We start from the raw sequence: 24,903 nt of genomic DNA, 5'->3' as shown, positions 1-24,903 counted from the left end.
TCAATTACTGTAGCTTCAATACAGACTATATTCATGATCACGTCTTTAATAATTTTCCTGATTTTCTAATGTTTCTCAGATCTTCTTTAGCTGCTCATTCTTCGGATGTCGCTTCGGAGTCTTCTTGCTCATCAGTATCACAGCAGAGCCAGAGTTTTCATTGTTTCATCCTGAAATTTGGAGAAGATTCCAATCTCTCTCTCTCTCTCTCTCTCTCTCTCTCTCTCTCTCTCTCTCTCTCTCTCTCTCTCTCTCTCTCTCTCTCTCTCCCCGGGGTTAAAGGAAATCATTTTGGAGGGGTTGCCTTTGTAGCACCTTCCACGGGTCCTGTAGTTCTCAGGCTGTTGGTGTTGATGCTTGAAGGCAGCAGCTGCAACTCCGTATTTTCATCCTTACTTGTTTTGAGACGTAATGTGTCCTCTGTAGTTCTTGAGGAGGCTACGGCAGTTGGAGATTCATCTGCGCCATAGGTGACTGTATCGATACCGGTTGTCACCCCCACTCCTCTTCATAGGTATTAGTAATCTTTCTTCTCGTTCCCATTTTACAATTTTTTTTTTTTTGTGTTTTTACCTTAGGTGTGTGAGACGAACATGCTTACCGCGGTAATTGCCGGGGGGGGCTACGGCCATTGGCAGTTCATCTGCATCGTAGTTAGCACCTTTTGTGCCCTCGGGCCCCCTTTCTTAGGGTAGCTGGTAATTTCCTTCTGTGGCTCCCATTGGTTCCGCAGTTCGTAACCCGTTATTAAAGCACTATGTACCGCACAGTTGGTTCTCCACCTGCACAATGTCGGCGCTAGGTGCTCCGGTGGTTACTCGTAATGACTACTCTCTCTACTTCTTATTTTCTCAACTTTTTCCTGCTGCTTTTCTGTTGCAACTTAATGGGTTTTCAAGGTGGGTTTGACCTTGATTCCGTGTCTACTGGGAGTACTTCTTTCCCTCACTTGCTCCGGACTCCAGTCTAGGTTTAGTTTTGGCAACGGGGGTTAGTTGGGTCGCGTTTTGCGACCTCTTCGCTCTTTAGGGGTGTTGCTCGCCTATGGTAGTCGTCCCTGTCTCTTGTCAGTCACTGGTGAGTGCGGAGTTTTGCATTCAAGTGAGACTGGTTCAAGGTTAGGTCATCGTCTTGGTTGGTACACGTTTGGCGCAACATTATGGGAGTGACTCGCATGGGTGGGCGTTCATCGCCAAGGTATATTCAGCTCTGGCGTAACGTTATCGTCACTGGGTAGTGAGGGTATGCGCAGTCGAGTGACTTAACTCTTACAGGTTTTGCGGAACTGGTGACAGTTCGCTCTTGTGAGGGAGTGGACAGCGGTCGGACAGCAGGGGTTACATCATCATGTCTGGGGGGAGTGCGGGTTGCGCAGTCGAGTACGACTTGCACAGGAGTTTATCATCTTGTTGGTATATCGTTGCGCAATCGGATCGGTAGGCTCGGATATGATGGGATCTTGTATGTCGTTTGATATCGAGCAACCAGGCGTAGTAGGTTCCGGTTTCTTGGGTGCTGCTCTTGTGGGGGGGTTCGGCTTTTCTCCTTTTTCCTGTTCCGGTGTGACCGGACAGGTCGGACAGAGGATAGATACCTTTGAAGAGAGACTCGTTTGCTAGTTGTGGGTTTTTGCTTCTCCGGCGAAGGAAGCGAGTATAACGGATTGTGGACTTTGTCCATTCTCTCTTTCCATATTCCAGGCTCCGGAGGAATCTCAGTTAATTCAAGTATTGTTTGATACGTTGTATTCAACCAAACCAGCAGTCTCTCAAACATCGAGTAGGCTAGTCTGGTTTCGGCGAGTCGGGCAGTTTTCAGGGAAGGACTTAAGCTAGCATCACTTTTCTGTATGAGGTAGCGGGTAACTCCTCTGCCAGAGTCCGACTTCCGGTTTACGAGTCAGTTGAGGTTTTTCTCTATTGGGTTCCTTCATTGATTCGTGTGGTAGGGGTTACGGATCATGAGGCTCGTATTTGGAAGACACCTTTCACAGCCAGTGGGAGGGCCTTGTCCCACTGTGTGTGGATGTGGTGAGAGTTGATGGGTGTTTCTCTGAGCCTGGACTGTTTGATAACCTCTTCACTTTGGTTTCGAAGGGGTTTTCATACCAGACTAACATTTCTGAGGGTTATGCTATGTTCTTGTCAAGGAGAGGAGGGACTATTGTTAAATCATTGCCTCAGCGCTATCCGGACACTCATAAGAAGGGGTTCTTAGTCAATCCAAGGGCGCAAAGTATCGCGGAGGGCTACCCTTTGGCTTCCAGAGGAGTGTTTTGCTGTTGGCGATTGTGTAGGTGGTTATTTGAGTCGCCGTGGTTTTTCACAACACCGTACCTTAGGGAATTTTCAGTTTCTTCAGAGAGGTCACTCTCGGGGTCCTGTCGTTGCGGTAACTCAGTTTTATAGTTGGCTTGGTAGAGTTAGGGTGTTAGAAGTTTAGGGAGGCAGTGATAGTCTAAATGAACTTTATGGTGTTAGAAGTTTAGGGAGGCAGTGATAGTCTAATGAACTCTATTGTTTCTTTTGGTCAAGCTTAGACTGAGTGTATTGTCCCTTAGGCCCTTGAGGTTAGGCAGATCCTGATGGTCTTGTTTGAATAACTACTACTTCTCCAGCACAAGTCATCTACATCAGTGAGCAGTAGAGAACTGAAGGTCCTACACACTCAACTTCTCCTCCATACATGAGAGGCTACATAGCCAAATGAGAGGTTCACCATTTCCCCTCCATACATGAGAGGTATAAAATACCACATGGGAGGTTCTTCAGACTCAGGCGGTACCTTGGACTCGACACCGACGGTATGGTACTTCATCTGCAAGCATCTTCACCTACTGGGCTGGGCAACCAGGTGAGGAGATTTGTTCTTACCTCCATGAATAAGTATAGCTTATCACATGGGAGGTACTTCTGACTCAGATAGTACCTTAGACTCAACACTGACGTTGAAGTACTTTCTTTGCAAACATCCTCACCTACTGAGCTGGACAACCAGGTGAGGAGATTTGTTTTTACCTCTATGAATAAGAAGTATAGCTTATCACATGGGAGGTACTTCTGACTTACACAGTACCTTAGACTCAACACTGATGTTGAAGTACTTTCTTTGCAAACATCCTCACCTCCGAGTTAGATAACTAGGTGAGTATACATGTTTTTATACATGGTAGGTTGCTTATGAGTTACCTGCGTATGTTCCGTGGACAGGTCGGGCTGAATTAGATTGATCCCGCCTCCGAGTAAATGTTGTTAATCGGGCTAATTCAGGTGTTCAGGGAGTGTATTGCAATATGAAGTTTTCATAATAAAACTAATATTGTAATACTTACCTGAACACCTGAATGATTCCCACCCTCCTCCCCACTTCCATTTGATAGTGAATGATTCAATTGAGGAGACAGGCCTCTGGTGGCCGGTATTTGCGGCAGCGTTGCCAACGGTAACACAGGTAACTCATTTGACTAGATTTTACCTGCAGCCTTGGTAACGCTGACGGTTAAAATTACCCACGTAGTGGGTAAATATGTGGGGATATACATATTTCGGGCTGGTCAGTGACCAGGGCTAATTCAGGTGTTCAGGTAAGTATTACAATATTAGTTTTCATACAATCAACTTACCTGTCAGATATATACATAGGTAAGACTCTGTCGTCCCCGACAGAAATTCAAATTTCGCGCCACTTGCTACAGGTAGGTCAGGTGATCTACCGGCCTGCTGGGCAGCAGGACTAGGAACCATTCCCGTTTCTATCATATTTTCTCTGTGCGTGGTATCAACATTGTTGCTATTACCTCCTGACTTAGATTCTTATTTCATCCTTTGATCATAGTTTATCGGCTTTTTGGTGACGTATCTGGATCGTGTTTTTGCATTGGATTCGCTACTGTGGACTGATTTTGGACTTGCTTTTTGGAATTTTCTCAGTAGTCTGATTCAAATGTGATTGTGAGAATGTGTGTGAATGTAGGCTGCAGGGTGAGGATACCGAAAGCTTCGGTTGATCCTCATACTGTATGTCGTAAATGTAGGGGGTTTCAGTGTTTTGTACTAATACTTGTCATGAATGCGAGGGATTAAATGCAGAAGAATGGAAGACTTTAACTTCTTATTTGAAGAAGTTAGAGAGGGATAGGGTTAGACGTCTGAAAGGTGTGAGTTCAAGGCCTATTGAGCCTTTTATTGATACTTATTCTAACCCTGATGATTTAGATTCTCCTTATGTGTTCTAATTCACAAGCTTTACTTTCGGAATCGGCCTCGGAAATCGCCGATCTGAAAGCTACAATTCGGGACATGAAGTCCAAAATGGCGGACTTACAAGGTAAGGCTAGTGAAAGTGAGCATTCAGTGAAGTGAGTTCTCCCAGTGTTGTGGAGAGGCGTTTGATCGTCCCTGCGACACTCCCAGGCCATAGACCTCTTCCAAGCTCCATGCCCAGAGGAGAAGGAAAGTCGAAGCCGTAAGGAGGTCGTGGGGAATCCCCAACGGTCAGACGTCCCTTCAGCAGGCTCTGTTTCGTTGCAGGCTGCTCAAGGGCGCTTTAGAAAAAGCGTCCTACGTGAGTGTTTCTCATCCTCTCCCTCTCCCTCACCTAAACGAGGGTGGAAGGAGTCGGATTTATCTAGGCCTCTGAAACGGCATTTGAAAGAACCTGAATTAGATTCGAGCCCGGAACATTTCTCAGATGACGCTCCCTCGTCTATTAAGAAGGCGAAGGTGGCGTCGGCGTCACCCGACGTGGACGCGGAAAAACACTTTCCTACTTCTCGCTATTGAGATGACGTGGGAGAAGCTTCAAGGAAGATTATCTTGGCAGTACAAGAGCAACTGGCCTCTTTGGTGGGAGTGTTAGCGCCTCGTAGGAAGGACGTTGCGCTTCCAATCAAGAAGTCTCGTCCTCTCTCCCCTGCGAAGCGAGAGGCGTCATGCAGACGTGAAGCTTCCAAACATATCGCAGAGGCTTCGGTTTCGAGAGCGAGATCGGGAGAATCTTACGGAAGACACGTAACGCCAGATAGACGTGAGACGTCTTCTAGGCATGAAGCGTCATTTAAAGCTGCTTTTAGGCGCGAGGCTCCAACCAAAGTTTTGGCGTCAGTTAGGACGCCTTTTGAGAGCGAAGCGTCTTCCAGGCGCGAGGCGCATCCAGACCGTCAGCAGCCAGACAAGCGGGGAGGCGTCAGCCAGGACGCTTGGCGGACGAGAAGCGTCATCCAAGCGGGAAGCGTCATCCATTTATGGAGAGAAGCCTAGGCTGTTGGCGCCTTCCAGGACTATTAAAGCGGGGAAGAGGAAGGAATATCATTCCCTTAGCCCCTCTCCCATTAGGAGTTTGTCTCCACCAGAGGAAAGACGTACTGAATTGGCAGCGGAGACTCATCTAGACCCCGAGTTAGAAGTAAACTCGGAGGAGGAGTATCAGGGAAGAGAAGGACTGTCGAACTATAAAGTTTTGACAGCCTTGCTTCTAGAGGAGTATGGAGACGACTTGACTCCTGCCTCTCCTCCTTCTCCGCGCGCTCTTTTCTCGAGTGCAAAGACGAAGAAATCTTCGTCTTTTCTTAGAATGAAGCCCGCCATTTCGATGAAGAGGGCTCTTCAGTCTTTAGACTCATGGATGAAGTCGAAGAAGGAGTTAGTTAGAACGGTCTTCTGCATGCCTCCAGCGAGACTAGCTGGTAATCGAGGCATTTGGTATCAGACGGGAGAGAATATGGGTATTTCTCTTCCGTCTACGTCAGAAGCGGACTTTTCGACCTTAGTTGACGCTTCAGGTAGACAAGGTTTGAACTCTGCCCGTATAACTTGGGGCATTTCAGAACTGGACCATCTCCTCAAGGGACTCTTTCATGTATTGGAAGTTTTCAACTTCTTAGATTGGTCCCTTGGGGTGATGTCCAAGAAAGCCCATGATTCTAGAGGACTCGAACCAGAAGTCCTTCTGTGTATTTTGTCTTGTATAGACAAAGCGGTTCAGGATGGCTCGGTTGAGATCTCCTCTTTATTTGGAGCAGGTCTTCTTAAAAAGAGGACAGTATATAGTGCCTTTTTGACCAAAGCGGTCTTCCACGCTCAGAGGGCAGCGCTACTGTACTCGCCTTTGTCTGAGTTTTTGTTCCCTTCTCAGTTAGTGAAGGACATTTCTCGTTCATAACTAAGAGAAGGGCGACTCAAGACCTTCTGACGCAGTCAGAAGGAAGAAGAAAACCTGCTACTGCTACTGACAAGAAAGGACCGAGTACATCAGTTCAGCCCTTTCGAGGTGGCCCGACCTCCAGAGCTCCCGCAGAAGGAAGGCTCCTGAGAAGAGAGGTAGGTCTGCCTTTGTCGTCCCTTTAAAAAGGGAAAGTGATGCTTCTCTCTCCAAGCACCAGTAGGTGCCAGGCTCCTGGGATTTGTGGAGGCCTGGGCACTTATAAACGCAGACGCTTCATCGATGTCTGTAATAAGGAAGGGATATCGTATCCCTTTCCTGAACACTCCTCCCCTAACGTCAACACCGCGGGAACTAACAGCCAAGTACAAGGATCCTGTGCTGAGGGATACTCTTCGATCGATGGTGGAGCAGATGTGGGACAAGAGAGCGATAGAACTAGTACTGGATCAAAACTCCCCGGGGCGGGGTTTTACAATCGCCTTTTTCTGGTTGCGAAGGCCATCGGGAGGGCTGGAGACCAGTACTAGACGTCAGCTCTCTGAACAAATTTGTTCAGAAGGAGAAGTTCTCGATGGAGACTTCTGCCTCAGTTCTTGCGTCATTGCGACAAGGAGATTGGATGGTGTCTCTAGATCTCCAGGACGCCTATTTTCATGTCCCGATCCACCCTTCATCGAAGAAGTACTCCGTTTCATGACGGGGGGAAGGATCTTTCAGTTCAGAGCCTTGTGTTTCGGCCTTTCCACAGCTCCTCAGGTCTTCACAAGCTGATGAAGAATGTGGCGAGGTTTCTTCACCTCAAAGGAGTAAATATCTCTCTGTATCTGGACGACTGGCTCATCAGGGCCAGATCAGAGAGACAGTGCTTGGAGGACCTTACGTTAACTTTAGATCTGATCAGAGCGTTGGGATACTCGTGAACCTCGAGAAGTCGCAGCTGACCCCCAGACAGAACTTAGTCTATCTGGGGATTCAGATGGATTCTCGGGGTTTTCGAGTATTTCCTTCGCAAGAGAGAATCGCAAAGGTTTGCAGAAAGTCTCTCTCTTCTTAAGGTAAGGAACAGACGTCGGCGAGGGAATGGTTGAGCCTTCTGGGGAGGGACCCTTTCCCTCGCTCGAACAGTTCTTCCCGTAGGAAGACTTCATTTACGTCCGCTTCAATTCCTCCTCAAGAGGTCTTGGAGTTGGAACAACTGGACAAACTTTCAGACGCCTTTCCCATTCCAGTGGAGATAAGACCGCACTTGGAATGGTGGTTGCCCCCTCTGAAAGAGAACAAAGGGATCTCTCTAAAAATCCAGAACCCAGACCTAGGTGTTGTAATCCGACGCGTCAGAGAAAGGTTGGGGAGCAACATTAGGCTCGAAGGAGGTGTCAGGCACCTGGGAACCAGCGCAGGTGTCTTGGCACATAAACTGCAAAAGAGCTCTTCGCCGTACACCTGGCTTTGAAGAGTCTAGAACCTCTGGTTTCGAACAAAGTAGTGCAAAAGTAAAATGTGGACAACACCACGGCACTTGCCTTCATTCGAAAACAAGGAGGGACTCACTCCTCGTTCCTTTACGAGCTGACGAAAGACCTTTTGCTTTGGACGTCTCAGAGGAACATCTCCCTTCTTACAAGGTTCGTTCAAGGAGTAAAGAATGTGAGGGCGGACAGAACTCAGCAGGAGGAACCAGGTCCTTCATACAGAGTGGACCCTACACGAAGAGGTGTGTCAAGATCTCTGGTCTTGTGTGGGGGACCCCTCATGTGGATCTCTTCGCCACATTCATCTCCAAAAGGCTGGCAGTCTTTTGCTCGGTCGTGGAAGACCCAAGAGTCTTATGGTAGACGCCTTCCTGCTGGATTGGTCCTCACGTAGACGTCTATGCTTTTCCCTCCATTCAAAATCCTGGGACTAGTACTGAAAAGTTTGTGGCTTCAAAGGAGACGAGGCTTGACATTGATAGCCCCCTTTTGGCCGGCCCAAGATTGGTTCACGGAGGTGGTAGAGTGGATCGTAGACTTTCCCAGATCCCTACCAGAAGGATGGATCTTCTCAGACAGCCACACTTCAAGAGGTATCATCAAAAACCTCCCCGCTCTCGCTCTGACTGCCTTTCGACTATCGAAAGACTCGTCAGAGCGAGAGGGTTTTCTCACGAAGTTGCAAGCGTGATCGCGAGAGCACGCAGAACCTCCACTAGGCAAGTATATCAGTCAAAGTGGGAGGTTTTTTAGAAGGTGGTGATAGAACTAAGAAGTTGTCCTACCTCCACTACCTCTGTAGCGGAAATTGCGGATTTCCTTCTATTCCTGAGAGAGCAATCTCATCTAGTTGTATCCACAATAAAGGGATACAGAAGTATGCTCTCGGCAGTCTTCAGGAATAGAGGATTAGATCTGGCAGATAACAAAGATCTCCACGATCTCATAAGGTCCTTTGAGACTTCAAAGTCTAAGGAACCGGTCCCTCCTAACTGGAACCTAGACGTGGTTCTCAAGTTTTCTTTCATCGAAAGGTTCGAACCTCCTCATCTGGCATCATTTAGAGACATCACCAGAAATGCCTATTCTATTATCTTTAGCTACGGCAAAGAGAATTAGTGAATTACATGCTCTGCAGGATAAAGTAGGATTCAAGGGAGACTCAGCTATTTGCTCGTTTTAAGACCCTGTTTTTAGCTAAGAACGAGAATCCCACGAATCCCTGGCCTAAGTCATTCGAAGTCAAAGGCATATCGAGTCTCGTAGGAAGAGAAGCAGAGAGTCTCTATGCCCTGTAAGAGTTCTGAAATTCTACCTTCAGAGAAAGCATCAGATGGGAGGCTGTAGACAAGGTCTTTGGGTGCGCGGTAAAAGACCCCACAAGACTGATGTCCAAGAATGCTCTGGCATTCTTTGTGAGAACGTCATTACAGACGCGCATAAGGTCTGTCCTGACGAAGAGTTTTTGACTGTTGAAAGTGAAAGCTCATGAAGTGAGAGCAGTAGCAACGTCCTCTCTGTTTCATAAGAATATGTCGCTTAAAAAACATCATAGATACGACATTTTGGAGATGCAACTCAGTATTTGCATCTCATTACTTGAAAGACGTTTGTGTGACATATGAGAAGTGTTTTTCTGGGTCCTTTCGTATCGGCGGATACGATTCTGGGTACGGGAGCCGACACCAATCCTTAAGTATATACTTTTCTTCTTTTTAGATATGGTCTAGAGTCTCTTCTAACAAAGAAGGACTTGGTTTAGCACGGGCGGCCGTCTATGTTGTTCAGTAAGAGACTCTTGTCATATCTAATTAGATGAGTATGTTTTTTTTTTTTTTTTTTTAGAAAATTATGTGTGTGTGGCTTAGTGTGTTTTTGAGTTATGGTTGTTGTGAAGATGTTCCGGGGATAACTCGGAACAATCTTTATTTCTAACATGTGGTTAGGATCAGGTGGTCGGGATTGGTTGTGTGTTCCTTCATAAGGTGTATTGTCATATAAGTGGATCAGCACCCATGACAAAGTCCTTTCAGGCTCTGCCGAGTAAGCGGATAAGACCCCTTCGGCAGACCCACAAGAACTCTTGCCATAGATCATATATCTCGCTAAAGTTTCTTGAGGTGATGCAGACTACTGGGCAAACACCAGTCAACAAGTCTACCACCTATCAGGTAGGAACCAAGGTTTTTATTTATACCTACAACATATGTTGTTTACCTGTCTATTCCATTAAGTAGCTGTCTCTTACCCTCCACCAAAGGGTGCCAATCAGCTATGAATATATCTGACAGGTAAGTTGGTTGTATGAAAATGATATTGTTGTTACAATAAAGTTTCATACATACTTACCTGGCAGATATATACAATTAAAGGCCCACCCAGCCTCCCCGCAGGAGACAGGTGGAAGAGAGAAAATATGATAGAAAACGGGATGCTTCCTAGTCCTGCGCCCAGGGCAGGCCGGTAGATCACCTGACCTACCTGTAGCGAGTGGCGCGAAATTGAATTTCTGTCGGGGACGACGGAGTCTTAGCTGTGTATATATCTGCCAGGTAAGTATGTATGAAACTTTATTGTAACATAACAATATCATTTTATTATGAAAACTTTATATTCTTAACTTTTAGAGACATTTCTGAATCATTTGTAATTTGCAAATCCATGTCACACATGTAAGCTGCCATTTTTATTGTATAGACAGCATACCTGGCAGAATAGTTCCACCTGTGTGAGCCAACTGTGACATGACGTCATGCATAACAGACGGAGCAAACATAAATGGCTGCGCCCATGGTGCAATAGAAAATTGGTTGTAAAAAATAAGAAAACGCCCCTTTAAAAAAATTTTTTCACCCGGGGTACTTAAATGGAATAATACCACATATGGAACAGCTAAAATGCAACCAGAAATTCCCCTTTAAGACTTAAAGGCATCATGTACTCTTCCAACAGATTAGTTCTCTGTTGAACTAGAATTTCCCATCTTCCTCATACTATTAGGGATTCAAAACATCTTGGGAATAAGCATACAGAACAGAAAATGGTAATTGGAATGTATCACATACAAAGTAATCTAATCAGACCAAGATTGTGGATATCCATGTGATATTTGAGCATTGAAATACTTTACACTCCTCGGATTGACTAATAATGTTAGAATATATCAGTTAATAAGCAATATTAAATATTGTATTAGTGGAAAGTGTTGGTTGTTGAAATACTTTAAAATGTTCATTGCTTTTCAGCACATGGGCGATGAAGCTAGAGCTCAAAGAGCCATCCGTGAATTAGATGGATATGAATTACATGGTCTACGCTTGAGAGTTCAAGAGTCAACGTCACGTGTTAGGCAACAAGCTGGCATGGGAAATCCTGACATGTGCTACCGCTGTGGCTCTGGTGGACACTGGTCCAAAGAATGCCCAAGAGATGGACGCATGGGCTCCAGATATCCTGAGCGGGAAAGAGGTAGTGGTAGAAGTTTCAGTAGCCGTTATGACCCATATCCACCCCCACCTCCACCAAGTTATGCAAGAGAACGTTTACTACGATTTAGGGTGAGTGCTCATTTTTATGGCTATTACAGATCTTGGAGCTTTTACATATACGTATTTTATTGAGGCCATTAAAGATAGACATAAAAATGTCTTAAAATTTTGTAATTTGCAGTGTTAAAAGTTGAAGCGAGTAATGGAGCTGTTGGTGTAAGAGGATTGGGATATCTCCAGGAAAGAAATATCTATGCCTATGATAGAGAAAGAGGGGAATGACTGAATAACTATATCTGTATGGTAGAGAAAAAGTCGAATAACTAGATAACTTGTTCATTGTGCGTGGGTGTGTGTGCGCACATTAGCTAGCTATTCTTTTAAGTTAAGGGACTTCAGTTTAAGAATGTCTTTCAAATTCACAATAAGTACAATTTAGATTCTAAAGGAGCAAGCTCTTATTCTGAGTTGCAAAATATTGAATCTGTTCCGGTTAAGCTGTTAGATGAAAATAATTACAGTTGGTGATAGTATGCATGAGTTTTTTTTTTTACTCTGAGGAGATTAATGTATGTGAATGTCTTGGAAATTTTTTAGGAACTATTTAACTCACTCTTCCTGCATGTATGTAACTTTTGTTTTTTTAAGTTCATTTTCTTTTTAGTAGCAATGCCTATTTTTCATGTGACTTGAGCATTTTTTTTTAATTATTAAAAAGAATTGATATTCTTAATATCTTCAAGTTGACTGGAATGGAAATTTACCTTTGGATAGAGTAGTAATTTTAAATGTATGCTTGGAGTGGTTTTGGTTTTAGGATGAAAATATGGATTGATTTTTGTAGTGTAAGGTGCAAATGTATATGTAAATTTATGAAGAAATTTAGTTTTATTATTTACTAATCTGTGCTCTCTTTTTAGACTAAATTGTTTTGCTTGTATTATTTGCAGGAGGAATTTGATACATACGACAGATACGATAGATACTTTGAAGTTTATGAAAGAAGATATGGGGAACATCCGCCCCCACCCCCTCCAATGCTTGACGATATATATGATCGCCGTCTCCCACCATTACCTCCTCCTCACCCAGATTATCTTCGTTATGGTCGTCGGTCTCCTCCACCAAGGTTAGTAGCATGAAGTGAAATATTTTTTTTTAAGGTTTTTCTTGTAAAAGTATTCTTGAATTTGAATGAACTATATAGTAACTTAGGGCTCTATTGAAAACCCAGATGTGTAGTTAACTGCAATTTTGGACAATTCAATCTCTGAAATATATTCTAGACCCAAAAATCCTTTGATGTACATGTTACAGTAATACCCCGAACTTACGCGATTGGAGTAGCGCGAACTTTTGATTGGAACCTAACTAATTATCATATGTGAGTTTTTTACAATAGCGCAAACATTTGCGAATCATCCAGAAACACTGCAAAACCCTGCAAAAGTGTTTGTTTATTTAAATTTTTAAGTTTTAAAGCCTTTCTGTATAAAATCTTTATTAAAAATGTATTTTTAATTTTGTACATGCATAAATATGATACAAAGGTACAGCACCTACAGTTAGTGCATATATGTACTTTTACAAGATGCAATACCCATTCACAATGTTGATGCACTTTTCAAAGATGATATCCCTTCAGAAATTTTCTATAATTTCTGAAGTACGTACTAGTATATACTAATTTAAGTTTTCATGTTTTTAAGTTTAAAATCAGTATGGAGATTCTGTGTATGCTATTTAAAATTTTGAAAATATATACAAAGGCAGTACGTAATTCAGTGTTTGTCACTATATAAGACCTTCATGATCATCTAGGAAATCATATTAGAAACATAACAAAGTTGTCGTTCTGTGAAAATTACTATCTTAACCTTGAAGAAAAGTAGTGGTACAATCTGTATGTATTATGTTATGTAATTACACCACATAGGGTTAATGTCCTTTCAGAAGATGTGATCCCATTCTCACTTTTAAAGATGATACCCCTCCAGAAATTTACCTCACATGAGGTACGTATTTCTCTCTCTTTCTCATAGTTAGCCCTCACACTAGTACATGATTTTAAATTGATTGAATTTTACCTTCACCCTTTGCAAAGATTACGTATGTACACACGTTTTCTTTATTTCATTGAATTGTGTACCTACCTTAGTTATAACAAACATGAAGTTTACCTAGTGACGCAAAGAAAACTTCTTTTACTCTGGGGGAACAAGAAAATGGCATCCCATGAATTAGGGGTAACTATTATGCGTACAAAAATGGATACGTATGTACGTAGTAGTTCCTGTAACTATTTTTACACCAACCAGTTATTTCTTTTTTAAGGGTAATGTATTTAACTTTTAAGTCAAATTACAGTAACTTTAATTTCATTTAAAAGTTAGCTTAATACTTAGGGAGCATGATTAGGGTGATATTTTGTGTTCAAACTCTAGAAGTAAGGATTTATTAGCATTTTTAGAGATAATGCCAAATTTACGTGAAACTTCCCCTTGCATGAGGGGGCCTGGAACCTAACCTCGCGTAAGTTCGGGTAATTACCGTTTAGACAATTTTGTCTATGATACTGAGTATCCAGGTACATGACCGAAGTTCACAAAATCACGTATGATTGATATTATGTAGGCCTAGCTATCATAGTATCTTATTTCTCAGTTTTAAATTAATAATTATCAAAATAGTTGAAATTTATATATTTTATGGTTTATGTATACTATAATGTAATATAATAATAATAGTAATAATAATAATAATAATAATAATGATCAACCCTTAGATATATCATCATCTCTAATGCCACATGATGAAAAGGGCCACTGTGAATTCTGCCACTCATATCTTTCCTGTGCTTTCTCTCCACAAATCTCCACTCATCTCCATCCTCCAATCTCATATATCTCATCCAAGTAGGTCTGTGTCTTTCAGCTTGTTTAGGTGCCTGCACGAACCCAACTGACACTTATTATGTACTATTCTCCCAGGAATTGTGTGAAAGACACAGCAAGCCATATCCATTTTCCTTTTTATCATTATGCCATCAACAAGTGGGACTTAATGATTCTCCTTAAAGTATCATTTTTCACTGTCTTGCAAACTGACCTCTAATATTCTGCTTGAAGCTTTATTTTGAAGTCAACAAAATCCATCAGATATCTGTATAGCATGATTAATATTTGTATAGCAATGAAAATCACACAAGACACATAGACTAATCTTTTTGTTTACAGTTTCTTCTATTTGATTTCTAATTCATATTTGCCTGTCTAAGTATTTGAAAGATTCAACCTTATTAATCCTTGTTCTATCTTATTTTATTTCATCCTGCTGGTGCATATTCTGCCCCCATTTCTGTTGTTTTTCATATTTAGTTTTTGTCATGGCTGTTGTAAATTTTTGGGTGTTTGGCTGATTAAAACTGTGTCATCTGCACATTCTAAGTCATTGAACTTATTAAACCTAACTAACATTATTATGTTACTGTTCAGGTAATCCCTCTTTGGCAAGTAACAAAAATTAGATGCTTCAAATTTCAGATAAAGGATAGGAGGTGATATGAGATGAAGTAATAAAAGTTTCCTTTTTTAGAACAATTTTTTTATGCTTCCCCAGTGCATATACACTGATGGCTTTAAATCTGATGTTGGCTTGTGCAGTTTATTATACATTTTTCTTGAACTTTATGTGATTTTAATAGTTTAAAATAAATTGTAATTCATGGCAGGAAAATCTTATGTTATTTTAACCGACACCTTGTGTGTACTGCAATCTCTTGAAAGGTAATACCAATTACCCAGTTGTCTTGGAAGTTTTAGAGTGGATATTTTTCATTAATCATCGTGGTTTAGAAATTAGCTGTCTGGATAACCAGCCTATGCAGGATAAAAGGCAGTGAAAGGGCAGTCAGTTTGGCAAAGAGTATTACATGAAATACTGAAAATGACTAAGTTAGCTCTGTCATTGGTCTACAATAATATTCATGGAGATTGGAAACTACCCTGTGTTGTATGAGGGTTGGACACAAGTTTGACCCATGGATTTCTGATGGACATGCGAATGCAACCATCCTGTGATTACCATTTCGTCCCATTGACTGTATGACTATGGAAAAATGTCCCAGTCTAGCCAACACAAAAAGATATTATTTTCATTTTGAATGTTGTGATGGTGACAGAAGTGACCTCCTCTCCAGGAAGCCCTGAGAGAAAGTAAACTTCAGCTATATAAGGAGCTGGATTCTTTAACAAATATAATTACTTGGGATGAATTGTACCTATTGTTGAAGTTAGCTTACATCTTCATGCTCTTGTGCGCATTTACCATTCAAAAAGAAACAAAATAATACTAGGCTGACCTGAATGGACTGCTTGCAATCACTTGTTTCCCTCCAAATGGCGTTGGAATGTTCTCGTCAGAATTCTTTATGCCATGCCCATATTGGTTCAGATAATTTTGACTATTTCTAGCTGTGCTTCTGTATAGTATGTATTGTGCTTATTTTCTGTTTTGCATTGCCATCTACAGCAAGCAACGATAGAAACATTAGTTTTTGGGTAAATGCGAGGTTGATACTGTTAACTCTGCAGGAACTGCAAATTGAGATCCAAAATGCTGTGGTGTTGGTATCATATGTGTTGTTACAGATGTAGTGGTGTTTGCCCCCACAAATCTGAGACCAGGGGGAGAAGGGACACCCATCGAGGGAGGGCTTTGAGGGAAGCGCAATGCCATGTAGTGAGTCAACAAGCCATCTGAGGTTGGTACCCCTGATTTGCCTAATGCCTCCCAAAACCCCTCCTGATGCATCCAAGAACGAATCATTGGATGAACCCGACAGGGTATGGGGGAGTATTTTAGCATATATGAAAAAACACATGGATCAGCATCATGATTAGGCAGAAGAAAGAAGATGAAGGTGCGTTGTCATCCAAAAATGGTGGTGGTTTTTTTTTTTTTTATCCTGTACTGACCTTTCTCATAAAACATTTTCCATTGTTCCACTGACCAAAGATGACATGCAGAACAAGGATTAATAATTGTACATACATTTTTCTGCTCCTACTACACTTTGGTTGTGGATCCGTGGACACCAATGTTGTAAATCTTGAAGAAGGACACCCACTAATACCCAGGGATATCCTCTTGTTTCCTGCGAGATCCTGAAGAAAACTTGGTCAGGGAGGTACAATGATCCATGATATCCGGGTACCAGTACAAACCAACGGGAATCTCACATATTAAAACACAGAAAGAAAAGAAAAACCGGGCAAAGTAAACTGGCTTTGAAAGAGCAGAGAGGAAAATGCGTCCTCTCTTGAAGGCGGTAAGAAAGTAACTGATGCGATCACAAGATTTTGAAGGAATTGTGGGAGATCCCCTAGACCATGATCAAGCACATATGCCAATAGTTTCTTGCATACACAATTTTTCTGTTAATTTTACCAGTTTTCCAGCTGGCACTAGAAATTTTATCCTAATGTCAAGACCTAAGGTTTGTTAGTTATGAAAAATACAAATTTAGAAAAATTTGTCATTTTTGTGCTAACTGAAAATGTATTTAATTGGGCTTGGTGGTCATGCGGATATTACCTGTAGAGGTAATGAGTAATTTTAGTCATATTTCTCGGTATGAGAATAAGGACTGGTCTGGTGGGAATGGATAATTTATTAGTTCTGCCCATAAGCCTACTCTATTTTTCCCCTCTTCCAATGGTGTTGCTTCTCTCTCACTCCCTGTGCTCTATCTTCTTATGCTCCCTATGTGGTTCAGGAGAAAAGGATAGGCAAAATTGAGGAGGATTAATATTAGTTTACTTAAGTCATCAGTTAGGCATTGACCTTGTACATTATGGGTAAATTGCAGTTCCCCACTGACCTTTCTTAGTTTTCCCTGTGTACGAGGTGTCGGAGCCTTGTCTGTCTGTAACCCACTCTTTGGACTGCCCTGTGTCAGTAGGTCTTCTCCTCTCATGGAACCAAAGCATGTCTCAGGGTGGAGGTCTGTGCCCTTCATCATCTCTCTCTCTGCTGTCTATCATCAAATTATTCGACTTGGTTCTCCAAAGGATTTATTTGGTAGAGTTGAATGCTTGCGTCACCAGGTTGTGTCATCTTCATCAAGCAAGTGAGACTGTGTTGTATGTGACCTGTTTATCAAAGGATTAAAGACATAGTATTCCAGTTAATTAGTAGTTTCTGAAACAAATGTCCGCTTCAGTTGTTGTCATTTACTTGCCCTATATCATCATTTATGCATGCTGTTTCTTTTGTTAACTGTCCCCCTCAGTCTCCTTTTATTCTTCACCATTTGAGAATAGTACTCATTTGTATTAGAAACTCCTCCTCTTCTGTCGCTTCAAGTGTTACGCAGATGGCTCCTGCAGTCCTCTCAGCTGGGTCTTCTCCCTTGGCGATTTGTTGTGAAACACGAGGCATGGGATTTACCTAATGTGGTGGTATCATGCGAGAACCCTTTACCTACTTCCATCCAGCCATCTGGTGCTTGCCACCAGCATCCCTTTTGATGTCATTTCTGGCTATCCCAGGCACATTGTCAGGCATGTATTGCCCTACCATCTCATCTGCTGGTTAAACATTTTCTGCCATTTCATTTGTTCCTTTAAATTTGATGAATTTTAACCCTCATTCAGATGATTCTCCTTTGGTTTTTAACCCTTTGGAATGGGTATTGTCATTTGACAATTATTTATAGCTTAAGGGTAAATTCTGACCATCAACATTTCACGCCATGTAGTTTGAATGAATCTTGCAGGAAAAGTGTTCAGTTCACTTTCATGGGCCATAAATGACTCATGGCAACTCTTACAGCAACTCTAATAGCGAGTCGGTACAGGAGAGTAAGCTCGGCTTGCCTTAAGATTTTATGGGGGAATGTATTGTAGCTCCACATCCCAGGATGTGTCTCAAATATTTTAGAGGAGTAGTTTAAAGGTGAATGTGAATAAAAACAGGTTTTGGTGAGCAGTAGTGAAGATAGAGACAGAATAGTAATACAAGAAAGAAGAGGCTCAATTATAAAACAGGAGGAAAAGTTTGAATACTTCAGATCTACTTTAAGCCAAGAGGGATGATGTGAGGCTGAAGTTGACAGTAGAATAAAAGCAGTGTTGGGGAAGTGGAGAGATGTAGCTGGAGTAGTATGTGATAAGAAAATGCCAATCAAGCTAAAAGTCAAGATGTATAGTACAGTGATAAGACCAATGTTAATGTATGGATTGGAAACATGGGCTCTAAGAAGAAAAGCTTGAGAGAATAGAGATGAGAATTCAGAGGTGGATTATGGGAATATGTATTGCTGCTTGAGAGAGTGGAAAGTGATGAAATAAGAAGAATAGCAGGCTTAGCAAAGATTTCAGAGATGATAGGAGTGTCATGATTGAGATGGTATGGGCATGCGTTAAGGATGGATGACAGGAAGGGAGTGAAGGTGGCTGGGGAAGAACCTGGTAAAAGAAGATCGAGAGGGAGATGGAATTAGATAGTGAGATAAAGTGAAGGAAGATATGAAGAGAAGAGGTTTGATGGAGAATGATGCTTTTGATAGAAGGCAGTGGAAAACGTGTATCAACAACTGACCCCTTAATGTAGGAGTAATGTTTGAAAAGAAGATATGTAAATGTTAGTAATAATGTAAATTTATATAATAGCATAATTTTTGTACATGAACTTCCCTGCCAGATATATACTTAGCTTAGGTCTCTGACGTCACGACAGAAAATTCAAAACTCGCGGCACACGCTACAGGTAGGTCAGGTGATCTACCTTACCCGCCGCTGGGAGGCGGATGTAAGAACCAGTCCCCCTTTCTTGTCAGATTATTTTCTGTCGCCGGCTGGACAACACCTGTTGTTCAGTCCTTACGATAGTTAAATTCGTTCTCGTTGCCGACGATTTGGATTTTGGTGAAGTACCCTTTGTTTGTTGGCTTGGCATACGCTTTTTGGATTGTTTTTTGGATTTTTCTTTTGGATTTCTCTTACAATATATAATCATGGATGATTCTGAAGTTAAGAAACCTAGTTTATTTAGGGTTTGTTCAGTGAAGGAATGTAAAGTTAGGCTTCCTAAAGCTGCATTAGATCCTCACTCTGTATGTACGTCTTGTAGAGGAATGAATGCTCTTTTATTAACCCTTGCAAAGAGTGTGATTTGGAAATTTGGATGAGGATGGTGGAAGGCTCTTTCTTCTTATGTGAGAAAGTTAGAGAAGGATAGGGTGCGCAAGGCTTCTTCAAGGAGCTCTAGTAGATCGAGGGTGAGTGAAGTTGACGCTGAGAATCCTGTAGTAGAAGTAGTTCCTTCTCCGGTTTCAGCCCCTGCGCCCAGCTTTGAACCCGAAGATTCGTTTTCGGAAGTTGCTTCTGGGAGAGCCTCGATCAGGAGTAAGGAGAGCCTCGCTCGCTCTCGACAAGGTAAGAGTGATGATAGTGCAAGTGATCAGTGCAGTGCCCCTTGTGCAGTGGAGGGTGCGTCTGACCGGCTCACTAACGCTTCCAGGCCTAGACCTCTTCCAGACTCCCAGACCCCGACCCAGTGGAGGAGGAAAGTCGAAAGCCGCAGGAAGGTTAGGGAGAACCCCCACGGTCAGGCGCGTCCCCTCGGCAGATCCTGTTGCTCGTTCCCAGGCTGCCTTGGATCGAACCAAGAAGGATTTATTGCGCCAGTGCTTCTCTTCATCTTCGTCGCCTTCTCCTAAGCGTAGATGGAGCGCCTCGGAGTCGTCTCGCCCTCTCAAGAGACCCTGGAAGGCTCCTTGCGCCCTTCCTTCCAGCCCCGAATCCTTCGCGGAAGAACCAGAAGTGGAACGCAAGAGAACCAAGATTTCGTCTTTTTACGCTTCTCCTGTTCCTTCTCGGGCTTCGTCCCCTGTAGAGGAGTTTAAGAGGTCTCCTGCGCGTATCCTGGTGGGTCTGCAGGCGCAGATTGCGGCTTTTAGCGGAGTCTATTGCCGGGACTTCTCATCGTCGGAAGGACGCCTCACTTCCGGTGAAGAAGTCTAAGAACGTTCCTTCTGCTAGATCTCCTCTGGCTAGAGAAGTTTTTGAGCCTTGTAGCAGGAAGTCAGAAGTGCAGGCTGAAGTTCGGGATCCTTCTCCGAGTAGGCCCTCCTCTCTCCCCAGCAAGAGTTGTGAGCGTGTCAGGCGTAAGGAGCCGGACAGGCTCTCTCCTCAGGATTTCCGCTCCTCTTCAGTTAGGCGTGAAGAGCTTGACAGACGTCAAGAGCCCTCGTTTTCGTCAGGAGCGAAGGAAGAGTTCTTCGCCTGGTGGCCACTCTCCTTTTGACGGACGCTCGGAGCCTAGTAGGTGCCAAGAGCCTAGTAGGCGCCAAGAGCCTGGTAGGTGCCAAGAGCCTTGTAGGCGGCAATGGAAGCTTTCTTCTCCGTTGGATCACTCCCGATTGGATAGGCGCTCAGAGCCTTGTAAGCGCCGCGCTTCTGACAGGGAATCCTCTGTGGATGTTTTCTCTCCCCGTGGCAGGCTTCAAGAGCCTGGTAGGGGTTTTGAGCTGATAGGCACCAAGAGCCTGGCAGGCGTATTGAGGATGGCAGGCGCCAAGAGCCTAGCAGGCGCAGAGAGCCTGATAGGCGCTCTCCCTTATCCAGGACCGCTTTTTTTCTGTGGATTTTAGAAATTTCGTTTTCCGACAGGCGAGCTTCCACTTGTAGGCGCTCTCCTAGTAGGCGCTCCCCAAGTAGGCGCTCTCCTAGCAGGCGCTCCCCAAGTAGCCGCTCTCCTAGCAGGCGCTCCCCAAGTAGGCGCTCTCCTGGTAGGCGCTCTCCAAGTAGGCGCTCTCCTAGTAGGAGTTCTCCTAGGAGGCGCTCTCTGGTAGGCGCTCTCCTGGTAGGCGCTCCCCATGTAAGCGCTCTCCCAATCCCAAGGATTTTCTCCCAGTAGGCGGCTCGCCTAGGTATGGCGCTCTCCTACAAGGATTAGCTCTCCTCCAGGGCAGTAGAGCTTCTAAATGTCATTCTTCGGAAGAAGTTTTGGGGATTCTGAGGAAGTTTTGCCCAAGGATGCTTCGGTTTCTTCATATAAGAGACTGACAGACCTCCTCTTGCAAGATTTTGGGGAGTCTCTTTCGGCCGTTGCTCCTCCGTCTCCTCCGTCCTTATTTTCAACGACCAATACGGCTAAGAAGTCTTCAGTCGTTAAGATGAAGCCGACAGTGTCTATGAAGAAGGCTCTTAAGAACTTTGACGACTGGTTGGTATCAAAAGAAGAGAAAGGCAAGACAGTGTTTTTCTTTTCCCCCGTCCAAACTGACGGGTAAGATGGGGTTCTGTACGAGTCAGGAGAGCCCTTGGGTCTGACTCTTCCCTCTTCAGCAGACTCGGACTTCTCTTTGTTGGTTGTTCCGCACGTCGCTGAATTCTGCGAAGACGACGTGGGGTATGAGCGAGTTGGATCACCTTCTGAAGGAATGTTCCGAGTCTTAGAAGTTTTTAACTTTCTTGACTGGACCCTTGGAGTCTTGCTAAGAGGACTCAAGAGCTCAAGACACTCTTTCACCTGAAGACCTTCACGCAGTTCTGTCTTGTATGGACAAGGCAGTGAGAGGCGGTTCCGGGGAAATTGCTTCACTTTTTGGTGCAGGAGTAGTAAAGAAGAGGGCCGTTTTCTGCTCTTTTCTTACCAAGGCGGTTTCTCACGCTCAGAGAGCTTCCTTGCTGTATTCACAACTTTCTCCGCAACTCTTCCCGAAGAAGATTATTAATGATATCTCCAGCTCGTTGTCAGCAAAGGCGACGCAGGATAAGCTGGCTCGCTCTGCTAGAATCCCGAAACCTTCGTTCCAACAGAAGACAAAGAAGGAGACTCAGAGTAGACAAGAACCCTTTCGAGGAGGCCCTTCGTCTCGCTCTTCTTCCTCCAGAGGTTCGAGACCACCTAGAAGAGGAAGGACCTTCTCTCGGTCAATTAGGGCCAAGAAGTAGTTCGTGTGTCCTCCAGACAACTGTGGGTGCCAGACTTCTGAACTTTGCAGATGTCTGGGCACGAAAGGGGGCGGACAACTGGTCCCTCGCTATCATCAAGAGGGGATACCTCATTCCCTTTATCTCGAGACCACCTTTGACCACCACTCCAAGGGCACTGGTGGCCAAATACAAAGACCCACTAATGAATCAAGCCCTCGCTCTAGCAGTAGAGCTGATGTTAGAGAAAGAGGCAATAGAGATGGTTCAGGACCCTCTTTCCGCGGGGTTCTACAACCGTCTGTTCCTAGTTCCCAAGAACTCAGGAGGATGGAGGCCGGTTCTGGACGTGAGCGCCCTGAATGTCTTTGTGAAGAAGAGGAAGTTCGCTATGGAGACGGACTTCATCAGTCTTAGCAGCTCTTCGTCCCGGGGACTGGATGGTGTCACTGGACCTTCAGGACGCTTACTTCCATGTGCCGATCCATCCTTCTTCTCGCAAATTCTCAGATTCATGTGGGGAGGGAACGTTTTTTTCAGTTCAGGGCCCTATGCTTCGGCCTTTCCACGGCCCCCCCCCCCCCCCCCCCAAAGTATTCACAGGACTGATGAAGAACGTTTGCCCAGTGGCTTCATCTCGAGGGAGTGAGGATTTTTCCCTCTACTTGGACGATTGGCTTATCAGGGCCAAATCCAAGGAGAAATGTCTGGAGGACTTACGATTGACGCTGAATCTAGCAGCTTCTCTGGGTTTGCTAGTGAATTTCGAGAAGTCACAGCTAATCCCCAGTCAAGAGCGTATCTATCTGGGGATTCTGATGGCTTCTCAGGTTTTTCGGGCGTATCCATCCCCAGAGAGGATAACCCGAGGTTCGGAGAAGGTAGCAATCTTTCTAGAGAAAGATGTATGCACAGCGAGGGAAGTGGCTGAGTCTGTTGGGGACACTCTCCTCGCTGGAGCAATTCGTTTCTCTAGGAAGGTTGCACCTCAGACCCCTACAGTTCTTCCTGACGAGGAACTGTGATCGAAGATCTCAAGGTCTGGACTTTGCGTTCAAGATTTCGCAAGAGATAAAGGAGGATCTACGTTGGTGGCTGGTTAGACCCCTACTGTTCAAGGAAGGCCTTTCCTTGCAGGTTCGGAACCCCAACCTAGTGTTATATGCAGACGCTTCGGACATAGGTTGGGGAGCTACTCTCGGGTTGAGAGAAGTGTCAGGCACCTGGATGGGGGATCAGGTGTCCTGGCACATCAACAAGAAGAGCTAACAGCGATTTGGTTAGCTCTCAAGACCTTCGAACCCCTCGTAAAGGGAAAATCAGTTCAGATCAACTCGGACAACACCACAGCCCTGGCTTACATTCGGAAACAGGGGGGGACTCACTCTTTCTCCCTGTACGAGACAGCGAGATCGCTCCTCCTGTGGTCAGAGGAAAGGAAGATAAGTCTTCTCACCAGGTTCGTACAGGGAGAAAGGAATGTCAGAGCGGATCTGCTAAGCAGAAGGAATCAAGTCCTTCCCTCAGAGTGGACTCTGCACGCGGACGTATGCCAGGAGCTGTGGAGGACGTGGGGCAGGCCCCATCTCGATCTATTTGCGACCTCCAGGAATGCGAGGATAGATCTATACTGCTCCCCTATTGCAGACCCAAGAGCAGTGGCAATAGATGCATTCCTGATGGATTGGAAGAATCTGGATCTTAACGCGTTCCCGCCTTTCAAGATTCTAGGGGAAACGTTAAGGAAGTTCGCAGCTTCAGAGGGCGCAAGGATGACTTGATAGCTCCGTTCTGGCCCGCCCACGACTGGTTCACAGAGGTACTGGAATGGCTGGTGGATGTTCCAAGATCCCTACCACTAAGAGTCGATCTGCTCAAACAGCCCCACTTCGACAGGTTTCACAAAAACCTCCCGCTCTCAGTCTGACTGGATTCAGGCACTATTCAAGTTCTCGTCAGAGCTAAAGGGCTTTTTTTCGTGGCAAAGTCTGCAAGGGCTATTGCCAATGCACGTAGACCTTCCACATCTAGAGTCTACCAGTCGAAGTGGGATGTTTTTCGACGTTGGTGCAGGGCTCATAAAGTTTCCTCCTCCAGTACCTCTGTGACTCAGATAGCGGATTTCCTTATCTTCCTGAGGGAAAAATGCGGCTTAGTTGTCTCCACCATCAAGGGATACAGGAGCATGCTTTCCTCAGTTTTTCGTCATAGGGGATTAAACATATCCGAAGACAAGGACCTCCATGATTTAATCAGATCTTTTGAAACGGTTAAAAGGACCTCCTCATTAGTTCCTAGCTGGAATCTAGATGTCGTGCTGCTCTTCCGAGGTCCTCAAGGTTCGAACCTCCCCATACAGCTTCGTTCAGAGACCTTTCGATGAAGACTCTTTTTCTCTGTGCGTTAGCGTCAGCGAAAAGGGTCAGCGAGCTGCAAGCTCTAGAAGTGAGGTAGGTTTCCAAGGAGGGCTCCGCGGTTTGCTCTTTTCTGGCCGGCTTTCCTAGCCAAAAATGAAAACCCTTCTTCACCGTGGCCCAGGAGCTTCGAAATTAAAAAGCCTATCCTCCTTAGTTGGGGACAGAAGAGGAGAGATCTCTTTGCCCAGTGAGAAGCCTGAAATATTCATCTTCAGAGGAAGAGAAGACTTGCTGCTAATGAGAGCAATCTCTGGTGCTCAGTAAGGGAGCCCCAGTAGGCCCTTATCTAAAATGCCCTCTCATTCTTTATCAGGAATGTTATTAGAGAAGCCCACACTTCTTTTTGCAATCAGCAACAGTTTTAGTCTTCTGAAAGTCAAGGCGCACGTAGTACGGGCATCGCGACGTCTTTGGCTTTCAGAAG

At 44.3% G+C, this 24,903-nt stretch overlaps 1 protein-coding gene across 2 annotated transcripts in view; it reads left to right on the top strand.

Annotated features, from left to right (window-relative positions):
- The window catches only part of LOC135207872 (RNA-binding protein lark-like), a 53,654-nt gene that overhangs the window by 17,423 nt on the left and 11,328 nt on the right, over window positions 1–24,903 (top strand). The window contains exons 4-6 of one of the 2 annotated variants that reach the window (XM_064239763.1): window positions 10,880–11,191; window positions 12,073–12,251; window positions 13,076–13,137. In XM_064239763.1, the coding sequence (XP_064095833.1) occupies window positions 10,880–11,191; window positions 12,073–12,251; window positions 13,076–13,136 (552 nt within the window). In that variant the 3' untranslated portion in view covers window position 13,137. The remainder of the gene's footprint in view (window positions 1–10,879; window positions 11,192–12,072; window positions 12,252–13,075; window positions 13,138–24,903) is intronic. The other variant, XM_064239764.1, reaches the window with a different exon arrangement.

The sequence above is a fragment of the Macrobrachium nipponense genome, chromosome 34 (assembly GCF_015104395.2).
Source record: "Macrobrachium nipponense isolate FS-2020 chromosome 34, ASM1510439v2, whole genome shotgun sequence".
Lineage (NCBI taxonomy): Eukaryota > Metazoa > Arthropoda > Malacostraca > Decapoda > Palaemonidae > Macrobrachium > Macrobrachium nipponense.
Note: the sequence above shows the minus strand (reverse complement) of the source record. Positions and strands in the feature narration are given on the sequence as shown.